This window comes from Simochromis diagramma, unplaced genomic scaffold (genome assembly GCF_900408965.1).
Source record: "Simochromis diagramma unplaced genomic scaffold, fSimDia1.1 OVJJ01000685.1, whole genome shotgun sequence".
NCBI lineage: Eukaryota > Metazoa > Chordata > Actinopteri > Cichliformes > Cichlidae > Simochromis > Simochromis diagramma.
Window position 1 is genome coordinate 6,488,067 of NW_024387477.1, and position 16,982 is coordinate 6,505,048.

General features: G+C 43.8%; 1 protein-coding gene across 1 annotated transcript; it reads right to left on the reverse strand.

Moving 5' to 3' along the window:
• Positions 1-1,233: 1,233 nt before the first annotated feature.
• On the reverse strand, positions 1,234-16,579 carry LOC120724411 (mucin-2). Its single transcript, XM_040016611.1, has 4 exons — positions 16,460-16,579; positions 11,670-12,879; positions 5,568-7,636; positions 1,234-3,689 (listed from the first exon to the last, which is right to left on the reverse strand). The coding sequence occupies exons 2-4, from the start codon at positions 11,836-11,838 to the stop codon at positions 2,418-2,420; spliced, it is 3,510 nt and encodes a 1,169-aa protein (XP_039872545.1). The 5' UTR covers positions 11,839-12,879; positions 16,460-16,579; the 3' UTR covers positions 1,234-2,417.
• Positions 16,580-16,982: the final 403 nt, after the last annotated feature.

Here is a 16,982-nt window from a genome sequence, read left to right on the forward strand (position 1 = left end):
GATTTAAAAGCGACAGAGGGGGGGTGTTGAGAAAAAATGCATCTCAACTGTTCTGACACATAAGGGATCACTAAATTTAAAGGATGCCGAGAGCATCCTTTAAATTTGCTCAAGGCCTTCTTGATGTGATGTTTTTCTGCTTCCCTGGCTGCTGTACCTGTGGGGATGGTGTTCGTCATGTGTTATAGCGTCCTGATGTCACCCAGTTTGTGTTCCAGTGGTTGATGAGAGTCAAACCTTAAATATCGATCCGTATGCGTAGGTTTACAGTACACATCAACTTTTAAATATCCCCATTACTCATGGAAATCTCACAGTCTTTAGACTCAAGTTCACCAGTTCTGTAAACTTGATGTGTTGGTCCACCGAGTTTATGTGATCAGTGAATTGTGTTATGTCCTGAGATTTGATTTTCACCCAGGTGTCATCCACATACCTGAACCAATGACTTGGTGGTGTTCCAGGGTAGAATAACGGGCCCTCTTTTTTCAATTATATTCCTCATTAGGGTGATGGTTTTATAAAAGACAATAGCAAAGACAAACTGAAAATATTTAATCTAGTGTGGCATTTTTTTATTCTGCATAAAATCATTCAAAGATCATACAGTTATGCAACATGGGTTATAAAATGCAGGCATGCAATCAACACCCCCCCCCCCCCCCCCCCCCCCCCCCCGCTCCCGAAGCACTCCAAAAAAAACCTGCTTTCAAATTCAAAACTATAACAATTCTTGTTAAAGTCTGAGAACTTCTGCAGTCCACCTAGTGGTGACCCAGGTTGAACTCGAGCCGTGACACTGATAGGCCTAATCCTGCTGAAGGAGCCGGGTCACTGTGTAGCAGGAGTCCCCGTCACTCAAAAGACAAACAGGGTAAATATTTAGAAATGTGCTGATGCTTTTGGCCTGCGTGTCAGGGAATGAAGGAATGATCTGTTGTGCTAGCAAACGACTTCAGAAGGTGGTGTAATGTGGCTCCACGCTTGAAACATAACATCGTTCTGGCAGCAGTTATGTTTGCGGCTAAGTGCCACCATCATCATGTCAGCATATTGCATTCTCCAGCTGTGGGCTTTTATTTTTTTACAGTATAGAAGTGTTTGAAGGTAACATTTTGAGTGACACTTCTCAAAGCAATCAAGTTTTTGAACAACCCCTTCTTAGCCGCTGAAATGGAATGAAAAGAAGTGCAAATCAAGTATGAAGAGAAACAATAAAAATGAACGAGAACATACATTTGATTTTTTTATATGCATTTCAAATACATACTGGTCCTCCAATCATCTTCTGACAATCACTTTACAACGTACAACATTCTTCAAAATCTTTTTTCCCTCCTCTCCATAAAAGCTTGACGCACACACTTGTGTGATATCCACTTTTACTTCTGAACTCCTTTCGAACAGGCTCTCAGTGAAATATATAAATTTTAATCCATTCCTTGTCTCAAACCTTAATCAACTGTTTTTCTGTCGACAACAGCAAAAGAAACAAAAAATACAACAATTTTGACATCTTTCTTGGAACTCGGAAACAGTGTTTGATTGAACAGTTGTATCAATGCCCTGTCTTACCTCCACATAAGTCTCTGTATTTAACATTCCCTTTTTTTCTGTCATTCTTCGTCAGTCTGTCTATAAAGCTTACATTCATTTCAGCAAATCAGAGCAACATCTATACGCTTTGCTAAACTCATTATTGCACTGTGATATTTATGCATTTTACTTACTTTGCAGTGGTTACAGCTGGTAATAAATGAGTGTGTGCTACCTAAATACTGCTGTGTTTTTGTTGTGGAAAAGGGAAGGGAACCCATCATAATCAGTACTGTCTAAATCATTTTATCAATTTACTGCTTGGTCATTTCCTAACGGAGTACTATGAGAATGCCTCATCCAAAGCAGTTTAAACTCACTTGAGGGGTATATTTACATGTTACTCATTTCCTTCAACATTTTTAGGTCTCAACCCCAATTTTCTACTTGCGTCATAACAATAGTTCATTAATGATGTTTAAAACTGATACTTTTTCTTCAAACGCTTTTCAAACACAGTATCGACAGTGAAGATTCTGTATGTTTGTTGTGAAAGTATAATATGTATTGAAAAATCTTTGGTTATTTCGAGTCCTTTGCACTTTTTTTGGCGTGTAAGAAGCATACAAGCCACAGCAACTGTGTTGTGTAAAAAGCTTGTTCTTGTCAGGCCATACTACGAATGTGAGCCATATGAAATACTATAAACTACCTCGATACAACATATACCATTATAGGATTTGCAATCAAAGTTACTTATGTAGTACTTATCTAACATTAGTCTGATGAAATGTCTCTAGAAACTCGGTTACTTGGTGATCTACTTCCACAAAACTCTATGAAATCAGAAACTGTGCTTTTGTCGACACTCAATAACGCCCTCACAGGTCAGTGGAGATGGTACTTCGTTTCACCCTCAGGCTGCCGCCCCAGCCACGGGGACAAGTGTTGTAGGAGTGGAGGCCGGGCGAGCGGAGGCCCGAGTCTTCGGATTCAACAGATGCGTCGGAGTCGGTCAGGGAGCGAGTGTTGTAGAGACGCACAGGAGAACAGATTCTCTGAGTTGGAGTTGGGGGAGGGCTGGTGAAAGTAGGGGACTGTGCCCCCAGTGACCGTGACTGGAAGAGGTTGACGGGTGGTTTCTGACCGTCGTAGCTCAGTGATGAGATGGGAAGACTGTGACCGCTTAGTGCACCAGGAGAAGGGCTGTTTTTACGTTTGGCTGCATTGATGATATTTTTGGCCAGCAGGCGATGGTTGGCTTTAGAGTCCAAGTTGTTAACTGTGGGAGACATGCAGCGACTGTCTTTGGGCAAGGAAACAGGAGAGGTGACGGAGGATGTGTACAGAGGTTTAGTGGTAGAGAGAGAGAAACTGGTTTGAAAGTGTGAAGGAGACTGAGAACGTGAGCCCCATGGAGGAGAGACAGGAGATGTGACTGTAGATGGCTGGGATGGTCTGGATGTGGAAACTAAGAAGCTAGAGGACTGGACCTTCTGGCTTACCAATGGTGATTGGCATCTTGATCCCCAAGGAGGGGTGGATACATTTGTTTTGGAAGGTCTGGACGTAGGAACTGAGGAGCTAGTGTAAGGCTGGGTATTCACCACCGGGGATTGGCATCTAGATCCCCAGGGAGGTGTGTGTGGTGAAGTCACTGTAGATGATTGGGGAGGTTTAGATGAAGAAAATGAGAAACCAGTGGAGGGCTTGTTGTTCTGGGTCATTGGGGATTGGCACCTTACACCCCAAGGAGGAGAAAGGGGAGAAGGAGATGTAGAAGTTTGGGAAGCAGGAATTGGGGAAATGATAGCGGACTGGCTGACCACTGGGGACTGACATCTTGAACCCCAAGGAGGAGAGCGTGGAAAGGTGGCTGTAGATGTTTGTGAGGGTCTGGATGTGGAAGTGGAGGTAACTGTAGAAAACAGGATATTCTGAGTGCTCATAGGCGATTGGCATCTTGAATTATTACGAAACGATACAGGGGACGTGACTGAACGGATGGAGCTTGTGAGGGGTGGTGGGCTTGTTTGGAGGCTAGAAGTCCAGCTTCCAGTAGCTGGGCCGCCCGGGTTGCCTGTGAGGTTAGGTGTCCTGGTTGGTGTAGATGTCTCACTGGGAACTTCAGCAGAAGTGGACTCCTTTGGTGTCTGTTGGATCAGGACAAGTGTTTCTTTAATCTCTTAGAAATATGTATTCAAAAACACAGTATATTAAATACACAAAAAGTTAGGCTATAGTATTGTTAAGCATGTGGATAAGTAAATGAATCTAAAAGGTTTTTAATTAAACTGTGTTAGGATGTGTTGTTCGGAGAGTCTGTTCAGATGAAACTTCACACAATACACCCAGAAGATCAACCAAGTAAACTTAATAAGTGAACCTGTGATGATAAAACTGTGCCCAGCCTGTGCCTCAGCAGCGTTCAGGTTATGTTTGTGCACTCCCTCCATCTGTATGTGTTTATCCAGCCTCCCCTGGCTACCAGCCCACACAGGCCCTGTCTTAAGTGTCTCTCTCGGGTTACTGTCATCTGGCTTTCACGTAGAGGATAACCTTTGCAGAGATATGTAGTTACCTGACAGAAGCAAGGCTCGCATCCATCTCATGTCTATTCTAATTAGGGAATACTCCCACTCAGTATGATATTATGATGAAACTAACCTGCTAGGATCACCTTCCCGAGAAGTTATGGTCTCATAAGACGAATGTTAATGGTCATATTTCAAATGTTCGAGGCTACTTTGAAAGAAAATAAGGCCTAGGTCAGGAGTCATAGCATTTGTCTAAATTTCTGACCCCCTCAAGGCCAGCCAGGGCAGAGTTCAGGCCTTAACATGAACACGCATAACTCAAATTGTTATGGGGGGAAAAAAACATCTTGTAATGGAAATCTTCAGTTTTTTTCCCCAGAACTTTAAATGTCACACGCTGTGTAACAAAACAGATCTGCCCCCCCTGCCGCAAGCTATCTGTGTACTTCAAGGAGGTATCAATTTTATTAGTGTGTTTCCAGTGATTGCTTAAAAGGCAAAAGAGTGAAAGTGACAAACAATTAACATTGGAAAAAGCCAGTGAAGTCAGGAAATGAGGAAAAAAAAGTCAGAATGGAATCCGTGTAGAGGGTTAGCATAAAGCTTTAATCAGAGGAAGAAAAGGTTCAGTCGTACATAAAACAATTGGATAGAACAGACGGAAAAGAGCAGCGAATCAAGGTTTGTGAAATGAAACAGACACAGTCCCTGTGCTCTGAAACAAACAGCGTTTGATGACGGAATTACTGCTTCAAGTCATGAAAAACAAAAATATGTATATAGCAGGCAGATGAAACACCAAAGAATTCAGGCACACACCATATAGTTAAGTAGAGCATGCTGAAAAGCAGAGTAAATTAGCATGAAGGCATAACGATAGAAAAGTAGTTCTCTTGCTGCAACTTTCATGTCAGTGAACAGCATTAAATTGCAAATCGTAGATCATAAAGCAGATGCTAGACCATCTGTTAAAGTGCTTTGTGAAGCAGCATCACCCGAGTGCCCAGTGGAAAAAAGTGTGAGGCTGTTTCTCATCATATTTTAAAATGTGCTGAAAATGGACGTTCTTGAGTGCTGATGTGCTTCGCGGCTTTGGGAATGGCAGTTGATTTTCATTACGCTGAGGCACATTTTACATTTTCGAAGGATAATTACCAGTCTTTGGGTTTTTTTACTGACAAAAAAGACAAATAATATGCACTGAACAGAAGATAAGACACAGATAGCCATGGCTAAAACTGTTAATCTGTCAGTAGTTTGATGAAGATGTTACATAGTGTCTAAGAGACACATAAATTCTCTATAATGTGTGGGATTATAGTAATAAGAAGCACAAGAAAAAGAAGAAGGCACACGTTAAACAGGCAGTGTAATGAATCGTAAGTTTTAGCCCTATCAAAATCACTTCTGCAATCATGTGTTTAGTATCTAAAAAAACCCAAACATTTTCTTTCAACACATTTTCTAAAAACGGTACAAAGAGGGTCTCCACACCTGCGGTGCAATCCCTGCCTTTTTGGCAGAAAATGTGGGCCTTGGTGCCTGTACTGATGACCGGGGAGAGGACACCCTGTCTGGAGAAAAAGCAGACATCGGAGAGCTGATCCTCGGATGACCAGATGTCGGATTTGAAGGATAATCTGGTCCTCCTGTAGGGCTGAGAGGTATTTGAGGAGACATGCACTGGGCACTGAAGTTAAAGGGAGGATTGTTAGGGAGTGAAGTCTGTCTGGAGAAAGTTGGAGTGGCAAGCTGGTTCCTGGCCTGTGGTGCTCCTTTGGGTAGGGTACTGATGGGGTCCTTGACTGGGTTAATGATGAAGAGAGAAGAGTTAAGCTGGTATGGCCGGTGCCTCGACAGATCCATCTCTATCTTGGAGCAACCATTTTCCAAAGGCGGCGGCTCTGGAACTGGCTCTGGTGGTGGAGGTTTTTTCATTGGTTTCTGCTTGACTACTTGTTGCGCCTTGAGATTTTGTGAAAGTTGAGCACACATGTCAGAGTTTTTAGCGATAGCTTTGACCCTACCAGGCATGTTTGATGGGTAAACCCAAGATGGTGGCAGAGACATTGTAGGAGAAGGAGATCTAATTTGGCCTGCGTTCTGATTCTCAACCACATATTTTTCCATCCTGGACTGACGCTTAGCAAACAGTTGAGCACCTTTTCCGGACACATTTGTAAGCGACTGCTCCGGTTGGTGCTCTGCCCTCGGTCGGGTCCTTGAGCTCTTGAGACAGGAGGCCCATTCTGGAGCTCTTGCTCCCTCTGTCCTGTCCTCTTCCTTGGCGAGGAAGTTGGAGGCTTCTGCACCCAGAGCCAGTAACTCTTCTTCAGATCCTGGCTCAGGGACAGATTTGTGTCCATGCTTCTTTCTTTCATCCGCCCCTTGCACTAGAGAAAGTAGCTCGGGGTTTGGAGCGACCACCGGTTTCTCTTTGAATGTGAACATTGACTTTTTATTTGCCCTCCTGGCAGCACCCTCCTCAAGTACTCCTGTTTTGATTGGTGTTGTCATCTTCCTCTCCCCTGATGGCTTAGGAACAAAAGTGGAGGGTTTCGGGGCTGTGGGGGGGCCATAATGGGGCAATTGTGAATACTGGGAAGCAGAGAAATGGGATGGTGGAGGAGAAGAAGGAGACATGACAGGAGACATTGGAGGTGGACTGGAGTAGTAAGTCTGTGGGGGCTGGTTTGTAAAAGCAGGTAGAGGTGGTGTGGGATATGACGGAGGCGGAGGGGGAGGTGAGGCCACAACAGGCTGGGGGACAGTAAAAGCAGGGAGAGGAGGTGTCGAGTAGGAAGGAGGAGGGGGGATGTCCATGACAGGCCTGACGGTCTCCGGAGACTGCACCGTGGGCGGAGAAAAGAAAGGTCTGGCAGTTCTATTGATGAAGGAGCTTGCCTGCTTAGATGTGGGCACAGACACCTTCTCAGGACCAGAGGCGCCATGACAGCCATTAGGAAGCTTTCCAGCAGGATCTGGCCCTGTTTGCCTCCCATTTATCTCTGCTTCTCCTTCAGCATGTACTGACACTATCACATCAGTGGTTTTACTCCCTGGCGGAGTCTCACGCTCGGCCTCATCCTCTAGATCCTCGTGAAATTGATGTCGTGCCTCTTCCTCTTGCTCCTCCTTGACAGGGAGGAAGTGTCTCTCTTGTACAACACTGTCATCAGTGTCTTCTTCTTTGTGGAAATCCTTAGCCGGCTCATCCATGATATCGCCCACTGAGCGCACTCTTGCAGGTGTCGAGAAGACCGACTTGTCAGCGGTCGTGTTCTTTAAGTTTAGGTCTCTGTCCTTTTCCTCACTGCTCCTCTCTGCCCATGTCAGTTTGTTGGATGGGGGGTTCGTTTTCACATTCTCAGCTCTGTCCTCCTCTGACCTTTCTCCACAGCTCTCAAGTGTGAAGGCGTTGACTCTCTGCTTACGCCGATTAAAGAGCTGAACACCCCTGGACTTGGAGTTGGAAGGGACGGTGAGCTGAGCAGCAATGATCTGACTCTTGACGCGAGCCTCCTTTAGCTCCTTCTCTGACAAACTGGCACTCCTGGTCAGATCTAAAGTGAAACACACAGGAGAAAACACAAGAAAGGAAGTTCAGCTAAAAGAAAAAGACAGAGGAGTTTTGCCTTTTTGTCTATATTAAATAATAAAAGGAGTAAGACCTCTGTAGACTTGGCAACGTGCTGCTATTCAGAGACAACTCCCTAGCATGTAATTAAAGTTTGCCAAACTGTTTTCATGTACAAATAGAAAGAACCAGAAAGGGCGATTTTTAACAAGTGTGGGATAGAAATATTCTCTTTAAAACCCACATAACTGTTTTGGCACCATGTGGTTTTGATTGCTTTTTTTCCCTTTTTTTTATTATTTCAGAGTACTTTTGATTTCAACCAATCTAGCAAGGGGAAAAAAGACCTTGTGGACATTTGACTCAGCAGACCAGAGCTGTAGGCAATGAGCCAGGAGACGTAGGCGGAGAAGCATTTGAAATAAACATGTCAACAGCTGCTTTACTAAAGTTAATAAAAATTAAAACAAACAACAACAAAAAAAGATCAAGGTCAATGTCGAAAGCTGCAAAATAGGGAAATTACAGTGAGTCGGTGTCTTACCTTGATTTCATAGGTTTGCTGATTACTGGAATTATAAAATAAATGATAGTTTGTTTTCTGAGCTTGAGAGCTCCCTTTTAGGCGGCAGAGCTATTTCCTTCTGCAGTAGTCCCTCCCTGAGCATTCCTCCACCACTGAGAAAACTCCCTGCCTGTGCTTCCAGCATGCCTTTGGTTTCTCTCTGTACTTAATTTGTGCAGAACTGCAGCTCAAACCCTTAATAGACCATTTTTACAATCTAAAACTAGCCCAGAAAAATCAAATTTTTTCACTGCCTTCTATAAACATACTATACAATTAAGTGTTCCCATTTAAAGTATAGTGAACACATCACTCTTCAAAGTCCACGAGAGGAAAATCAAAGCTGCATCTTTTGCCTTTTTTAGCTCTATAAAAACCTGTAGTCAGAGTCTCTTTGTCGTTATGGTGACACATCTGGTAGATTATTCACCCAAAGCATGTTACTCTGATGGAAGATATTTAAAATCCCTGCAGGACGTTTCTCAGACAGCTAGCTCAGCCATGACTGTTTTTTTTTTTTTTTTTCATTTATTAAGGTGATGAATCCAGACAGCTACATTATTTGATGTAATCATGTGCCAATCATAATAATTATGCATAAATCAGTCACTTGTAAAGCTGTCCTATAGAACTGAGTCGGCATGCAGTTTTCCCTGGCACAGAGTGTAAAGCCAACACGATCATTCCCCCCAGTAAAAAGGAATAATATGCATCTGTCACTGATTTGACAGACTAAATCTGGCCCTCAGTAATTGAATCAGCTCCTTGTGAGGTATCCTAGAGCTTTTTTTACATAAACTTAGCTAAAGTTCAAGAGCATACGTGTGCCATCCACTCTTTATTATTTTTTTCATGAACCATGCACCCTGGACCTGCTGTAATAACAAGCAGCGTGTTAACAAAGTTATCCTGTGTGATGATAACGATGATGACGGCGGTTATGTCTGCAAAAAAAATGGATAAGTATAGACTATCTTAAATCATGCACCTGACACCAACATGATCTATCCCCCATATTAGATATTTGTTCCAGTATAACAAGGATAAACACATTACCACACCTTAGACAAGCAGTCCTCTCATAACTACTGGCATGAGCATAAATCACCTTCTTTTATAGACTGCTACACAGAAATGAGCCTACCTATCTCACAGGTACTTTATGTAGACTCGCTGCCTTTTATCATTGTCGTCACTGTAAGCAGTAGCACCACCAGGGGTCCCAGTGACCATTTTTATGAGCTATTTGCTGTTTATAATTCACGCTACCTGAATATACCAGAGCAGAGAGGCTTGAAATGAAGTGTCCTCGCTATAAACATCTACCTTGAGTGGGAGCCAGCTCTGTTATCAAGTAACATTTCAGGAGCAAATCCCAAGCGGTACCTTTTATTTAATTCGAATTTTGATTTTAATTAGCGTTAAATTCTCAAGTTTTTAAGCTAATCTTATGGAAAATTCCAACAACAAAGTAAGCTGCAGTTATTTTGCATAAAATGTATATTTTAATCAACAACAAATACATAAAAATGCTCAGGTTAGGCTCAAAAGTACAGATTGCATGATTACACACAAATCTCAGTGATCTTTACCTTTTTAGTTATAAGGAGAAATAACTTTAAGCTTATGAGCCAGCGTCTTCTACAGAAACACTGCCAATAGTAAGTCATATTTCTTCATAAAACAGACAAGCACAAGCTGCTTCAACATGTTAACATATTCTCACATTTCTTGAGTTTTCTGAAAGCCTGCTTCTCTTGCTGGATCCACTCTAGTGTCTAATCCCTTACCTTTTTCAAGTGAAAACTCGGGGCTCCGCTGTTTTGTAGTACTTCCACAAGAGTTTTCAATTTAACTGCGCCTGATAGCTTCACACCCCCTTTCTGGAGCGAGGTGGGATCGGATTTCTTTTTCCCTGCAGTCCAGCACACAGACAGACAGGCAGGCAGGCAGGGGAGGAAAGGAAGGGAAGAAGGGGGGAAAGGCGGGGAGGGCGTGTAGCTGGAGGCTGTGCTGTCTGTCACTCAGCCTCCAGTGTTGTTTTACTTTTTCAGATCTGTGCCATCGCACTTCCACTTCCACATCCACTTCCCTAATTATATATATATATATTTGTATAAAAAAAACTGGGACGTGACTGCTTGACAAATCTGGGTCTTTCATTTTAGAAAGCTTTACAGAGGCTGCACTTTATTTTGAAAGTTCAGGAGATGGGTGCAATCAGTGGTAAGTAGTCAGCAGCTTATCTCTGTCTGATGTCCTCTGCCCTTGCTGCCCTCAGTGCACATGTCGCACTCGCTCCAACTAAGTGTCTGCCCTCTTTGAATCCTAAGGCCTCCAACCTGCAGGAGTGGGATAGGAATTTCCTGTCCAACATTAGAGTCAAAACTCAGCGCTCAACAGCAATGCAAGAGCCCCTACATCATATTGCCTACCCTTCCTTACTCCTCCACCTCCAACTTTCTCTACCTCTGCCCCATCACCTCATCCCAGAACGGGTGAGATCAGACAGGAAAGCTCCCCCCGCCCTCAAGGCAGCGGGATTTAAGTCAGGGAGGCCAACCCTGCTTTTGTGTATCAAAGGTCAGATTACCCTGTCGGATGTTATCTTTCTCCGGGTGATGGCTGTGGGGTGGGCATGGATGACAGCACCAGCCCCTGCGGGTGATGCGTGAAGCGGTATGGAAAGACGAGGATTAACAGAGGTCCTGAGATCCTACCAGACTGAATGTGACCTAAACTCTCAGCAGATTCCCCTGGGAGGAATAAAGAAATCCAGTTCAGAGGTGGAAACCAAGCTCTCCTGCTCATAGCGTTACTGTTTCATGTGTTAGGAAAGATCCCACCGGAGCAGTTGTCCACTTTCTCCGCCGCCTTTTTGTTGTTCTAGTGATCTCTGTTTCATTTGAGGAAACTAGTGAGTAATGAGTGATAGGAAGGGTATTGGAAGCCCACAGGCTATAGATCCATATCAGGAACAATTATTTGAAGGCTGGAAACCTTTTTTAATGCACAATGCCTTTTTACTCACTTTGAATAGTGCATCTGAAAAACTTGTCACCACCCACCAGTAGTCATGTTTTCTGTGTCTTTTCATGGATTCAACATTTCTATTTTAAAACAGGTTTTTTGAAGTTAAGTTGGCAACTGTAGAGGTAAAAAGCAGAGGGGCATTTCCAAACAACGTCTCCCACAAGTTAGCCTGTTATTGCTGTGGCCAGGTTGTATATTAAGACAGTCCTTTAGCAGTGAGGCATGCTTGCATTGGCACAGCTGCTACGAGAACCTGTATTTTTATGACACGGAAACAGATGTCTCAGAGACCAGTTCATTGTGTCAAGTTGCTCTTATGAGTCCAGACTCAGAAACAAACCACTGAATGTGCATTTAGAGTTACATTTTCTTGTAAGAAGTCCAAATAAGGAGAGAAAATAGCAAATAAACAAGCACTTACTTGTTTTCCGGCTCATGTGTTCTTTGTTGAATCCTGTCTTCTCCCATGACGCATTGTAGTCTGTCCCACGGGTCTGCACGTCTTGAGTTAACTGGAGAGGTTTTCGCAAGCCCCCCGGGCTCCAGCTCACCCCTCTCCTGATAGACGTATGTCCCTTCTCCATCTCCATCGCCGTCTGTCGCAGCAGGAACAAGCCCTCAACGCGGGAGGGAGAAACACTAGTGCTTTGTCCCGCTCGGCTCAGCCTCCTCTCCCGATAGGATGAAGCAACTGGTGAAAGATGAAGTTTTACTCCTTACTGGCAAACAGTGAATTAGCTGAAAGAAAACACCCACGCAGAAGATGAGGGAAAGGTAGTAGCTCAGTTTTCCCAGTTTCTGTTTCCGGTCACGGCTCCCCTTTCAGCAATAATTCTTCCAAATGTTGTCCTGCAGACAGCCGAAATTTGACGGAAGAAGCGTGTTCTTGCTTTGGTCTTCATGAAGTATTATCCTGCATCTAATGGGACCTCCCAGGAGGGTCAGCTTCGATGAGCATTGGATGAGCTCCCATGGATAAATGCCACGAAAATTGCACAAGATTGTTGTGCTGTGTTAAAATTCTGGCACGAAGGGCTGAGAAAGAGTCCAAGCTTCTCTACTCACATCTCACTAATACTCCTTTTTTTTTTCTTTCCCAGATGTTGCTCTTCCTTCTCTTCTATTTTAGTCACAAAAACAAGTTTTTCGCCTGCACCCCAATCTTCAACTCGCAGATGACTTTTCTTTTGGAGAAAAGGGATCTGCTCTTTATCTCACAGATCATAACTCTTGAGTGGCTCGCAGGGAAGCTGTGTATATGAGCGGCTTCCTGCTTTTGGGTGCGTGTGAGGAATAGCATTTCATACTGGAAAGGTCACTGCAGAGGCTGGTTTGTATTCAGTGTTCAAAAGCATTCAATTAGGGCCGCTTTCATCTGGTGTCCCGTGTTATTTCTCAGGCATTAAAGCCAGACACGGTCTCTGAAAGTAAAATGATCGATTTCATTCTTCTGCTTTTGAGGAAAGCCATATGTGAGAATGAAGATTCCTATTTCATGCGGCGGATGTTCTGACTTCCACTGAAACACATCAGTGGGCTGCAGCTAAGACTTCAACAGTTCCACCAGTTTGGCTGATTGTTGGATTACAGATCGCTGCTTTGCTCTGTGTTCGCTGTATGCCCAGAAGCGCCTGCAAGAAAAAGGAGAATATGCAGTTATGTCAAAGGTCAAATCTATTTTAGGTCAAATAAAAACTGTATGATGCATCTAACCAGTGTTGTCTTTTTTAAATAATTTCACTGCTTCGTACACGATTTCAGGAAGGCCATCTGATATTTAAAGACTTTTTAATGACGTGGTCTGAAGAACATCATTTACCTAACTCTTCTGATGAAAGTTTAGTTAGTTTACTCCCAAAAATAAAAGCATCAAACTCAACTTATCTCAGTTTGTAAGACGGCAGGAGTCAGAGATAAAGATCAGGCTTCTCACTTTGAAGTGCAGTCACACTAATGGTGCAAAGTCGGAAACGAGAGGCGCCTTTTAAAAAAACAAAAGAGTCTGATAAACTCTGTTGTCTCCCATGAAGGGAGGAAGGCTGCAGTCCATTCAGGTTTGAGTGTTTGGGATCTACTGTGTATTAAACCTGTCAGACACAACTTATCCCTGCCTCAGGGTCTGCGATGCGATAGAGCACACTGAGAAAGTGAATGTGGACTTAAGCTTTCCATTCAGCGTGAAGTAAAGAGAGAAACAAAGACATGAATATCTTGCAGTGACATTAAGTGGGCACACATCCTCCTTCACTCTGACCCTGTAGAGTATTTCTTTAGATCAGCAGTGTCATGTTCCTCCTTCAAAGCCAACAGGAGCCACTGGCAACATTTGTAATGGTAAACCACTGTTTGCACATCTCCTTGTCCTTGATCGGACTTGCCTCACCTCGAAGCTGATTGGGGTTTCATTTTTGCTTGTGAGTCACTGCTCATGAGTGGGAGGCTTGTTCAAAAACTACACACACACACACATTTCACACTTATTATTTTTAAATGCCTTTTCTGAGATTCCTGAGAAGCAAAGCAATACTGCTTTCTCGAGGTGTCTAAGCACCGTAAACTTGTTTGGATCGTTTGAAGGCTGTGTTTTTGTTTCGTAAAATAACAACTGAGTCATGAAAATTCATAGCAGGGCTGCACATTAGTCCCTGGACACAATCAGCCCAAACAAAACCCTGCCCCACCTCCCTGCTGTAAAAAAAAAACAAAACCCAACAACAATCCTAGCTTACTGGTATGATCGTGTCAAGTGACATGAAGGCTGGTATTGTTTAGACACTCTGACAATCACTCTTTGATTCCTCCAGATGTGCGATCTGTGCTTGGATCACTCAGAAAGCGACACTGTCTCTTCAGATTAGCTTTCACCGTGTCACTTTCCTGCAGTGGTTTTCTGATATTTTTCTTCACTCGCAGTTGTCTTTGTTTCCTGTCTCCACAGAGAACATAGGTGAACACGTGTGGAGGACATGTCCCAACACCCCTGGTTTAAACATGGGTTGATTGCCAACTTTGATCCAGTCTGCAAATATTTATTAAGTGACAGACAAGGAACAGATGTAAGAACTCTACATGAGCAGAGGCTCTGGCTCAGGAAACAAAACACCAGCATATGGACTTTTGAAATCTGCATCTGTCCCAGTCCTTTCTTTATCTCTTTTTCTTTCTACTTTTTATTCATCGCGGCTTGTTAATACGCAGCTTGACGTTGTATTTCTCCCAAACAAACCTGTGATATCTATCCCACTCTGGCGATTATGTGCTTGCCATACGTAATAGTCTGATATCTCTTCCACCACCACCACCACCTGGTCTCCAATTACCTTAAAGTTCAAAAAGTATTTCGAAGTGCCCACCTGTCCCGCTTGGCTTCCACCCCTGCACAATATTCCTATGCCACCCATCTGCCTCCGTGATCAGGAATCAGGGATCTAATTTACAGTTTGGCCCCGCAGGCTGCTTTAATGTGTAATCACAGAGTTCCTGTCCATCGTCAGCTCATGATGGATTCATACCAGACAGCAAATCTATCCCTCTGCCCTCTGCGGCGTGTCTCACATAGTGACAGCGCACAAAAGAAATTGCTTTTGGCACCCTTACAAAACCTTAATCACTCATTTGTCCCTCATGGCTGTTGTCTTGTGTGTTTATTACACATCTGCATCAGTAGTCAGCTTGTAGAATGCGTGTCATCCACCTAATAGCTCACAAAGCGCATGTAGTTTCACCCCAGTAACGGCATCTGCACATCATCAGTTGCTCGGGGCGCACATGAGCGGATGTCAGGTGAGCGCGCATTCCACCTACTCTGTGACTTGAAGTGTATCATTTACCCAGCTTATAATGAGGCATCGGGTCAGAGCATTGACTTGAACTGCAAGCCTTTATGACTGAATCCCTGAGGGGAAGATCTGTTGTGTGTCTGCTATCGTCTGTCTTTTGCTGGGATGTTTTACAGTTAGCAAAAAAAAATAAAATAAATAATTTAACAGTAAAGGCTAAAGGCTTTAGCGGGGCCTCTCTCTCTCTCACTCACTCTCTCTTGCTTAAACAAAGAGCTATTCAAGGGCCCTCGCAGCACTACAAAATAATTTGGGCTAGTGCTCCAAAATGGGCATTCCTGCTTCATAATTCCTCAAGAGGCTGTGATAGTTAACATGCCGCAGCTTGTGCAAGCTGATGACAGACATCTAAAACATTGCAAAGAGTCGTCCCCAATGAAACGAACAAATGTCTCTCTCTGTTTGCCATCGCCGAGAGTGCGATCATAAATCATGCAGTGGGAAGACCTTGTAATAAAGCGTCTGCTTCGCGCGCAGCTCATCCCGCTCTCGTTGTCACAGGTGGGGAACTTCAAGAGGTGAAAATAAATACTTGAAGTAGGTGTGTGTCATCCAGTGCCAAGAGGGAGGCACCTCCTTGAAACAATCAGTCATAATCTGAAAAACTGTTAGACATCAAAGGCAGCGGGCACAAACACTTTTTAAAAATGTAAAGTTGCAAGCAGGAAACTACTGGCTTTCTGTTCGCACTGAGACATTTGACAAAGTAGGTTTCTGCTGTTTCGAAGCATCTCCCATTACAGCAAAAATAAAGGAGGTGTAGTTTGCTAATCTGTGTAACACACTGTAACATATAGCAGAACAAAGCCTCCTGTTGCTCCCCCGTAAAGCAGTTAATGGGCATCACCTGTTGTGTTAACAGGAAGCAATTACTTATATATGCGTAAGTCAATACAGTCTCCAGTCAGGACTTTAATTGGACACACCCTCTAATGTTACACAGTGAAGTTCAAGTCTATAACATGGCCACAGAGCGGGCTCCACACAGTCAGGACAATAGGCTTGGATATCAGTGACCACAGTGCTAATGTAGCCAGCCAACACCCCCACCCCAACAACCCCTGCAAGCCTACAGCCTTCGCCAAGGGAAAAAGCAGCAGCCACAGATGTTTGTCATCTACTCAAACAAAGACTTTCAGAGTTTCCCTCCTCTTCTGCCCCAGTTCGTCGCATTCCCCGGACTCTCGCTCCTCTTTCCCCAAGCAAAGATAGTGTCTTCTTACCCCATAAAGATAAACTTAATAGGCTGCAAGTGACAAAGTTTGGTGCAAGCGAAGATAAAATTCCATGATTCATTAAAGCAACCCCCCCACACCCCCTCCCTTTTCTTTTCTTTTCTTCTTTTTTTTTGTGGGTTAGGTTTGCTGCTCACCTGTGCTCCGGTGCGTCTGGCTGTTTGAGGCTGCGAGGGTGTGTACTGGCCCTTTTCAGTTCCTACGAGTGTGCGAGCACACCTCCCCTTTTTACCTCTTCTCTCCCACTCCCTCTCTCTCTCTCTCTCTCTCTCGCTCAGTCGAAGCAGACGAAGGATGGGGGTGGGGGGGTCAGTTGGAACACAGAAGGCTCTTTGTCTGGGATTTTTTCATATGGTTTCCTTCAAGCTTGCATACTGAACGAACACATTATGCCATAATATATTTTCATATTCAACGCAGGGATGTTGAGGGACCAGTAGGCCCCCGCTCTGTTCTCTCCCCACTTCTTTGTTTCATTCTTGACCCATTTCCAAACCGTGCACACCCGGGCAGGAAAAAAAATCCAAAGAAAGAGTGAAAAGTATGCAGGAAAAATGCCAGGCTGGGTTTTCCTCTAAACTCCAAGAATTTCTCCGTGCACTTCTTACATGTCTCCAAATATTAAAAGTCAAGGGAACAGATTTCTGTTTGAGATATGCA

What these genes read in the sequence shown, in the direction of transcription:
- LOC120724411 (XM_040016611.1), bottom strand. Translation starts at nt 11,838, where the DNA reads ATGGAGATGGAGAAGGGACATACGTCTATCAGGAGAGGGGTGAGCTGG. An exon ending in ACACATGAGCCGGAAAACAA is followed by an intron (nt 7,637 to 11,669) that starts GTAAGTGCTTGT and finishes GTTTCACTTTAG; the next exon opens with ATCTGACCAGGAGTGCCAGT. An exon ending in AGGCAGGGATTGCACCGCAG is followed by an intron (nt 3,690 to 5,567) that starts GTGTGGAGACCC and finishes CTGATCCAACAG; the next exon opens with ACACCAAAGGAGTCCACTTC.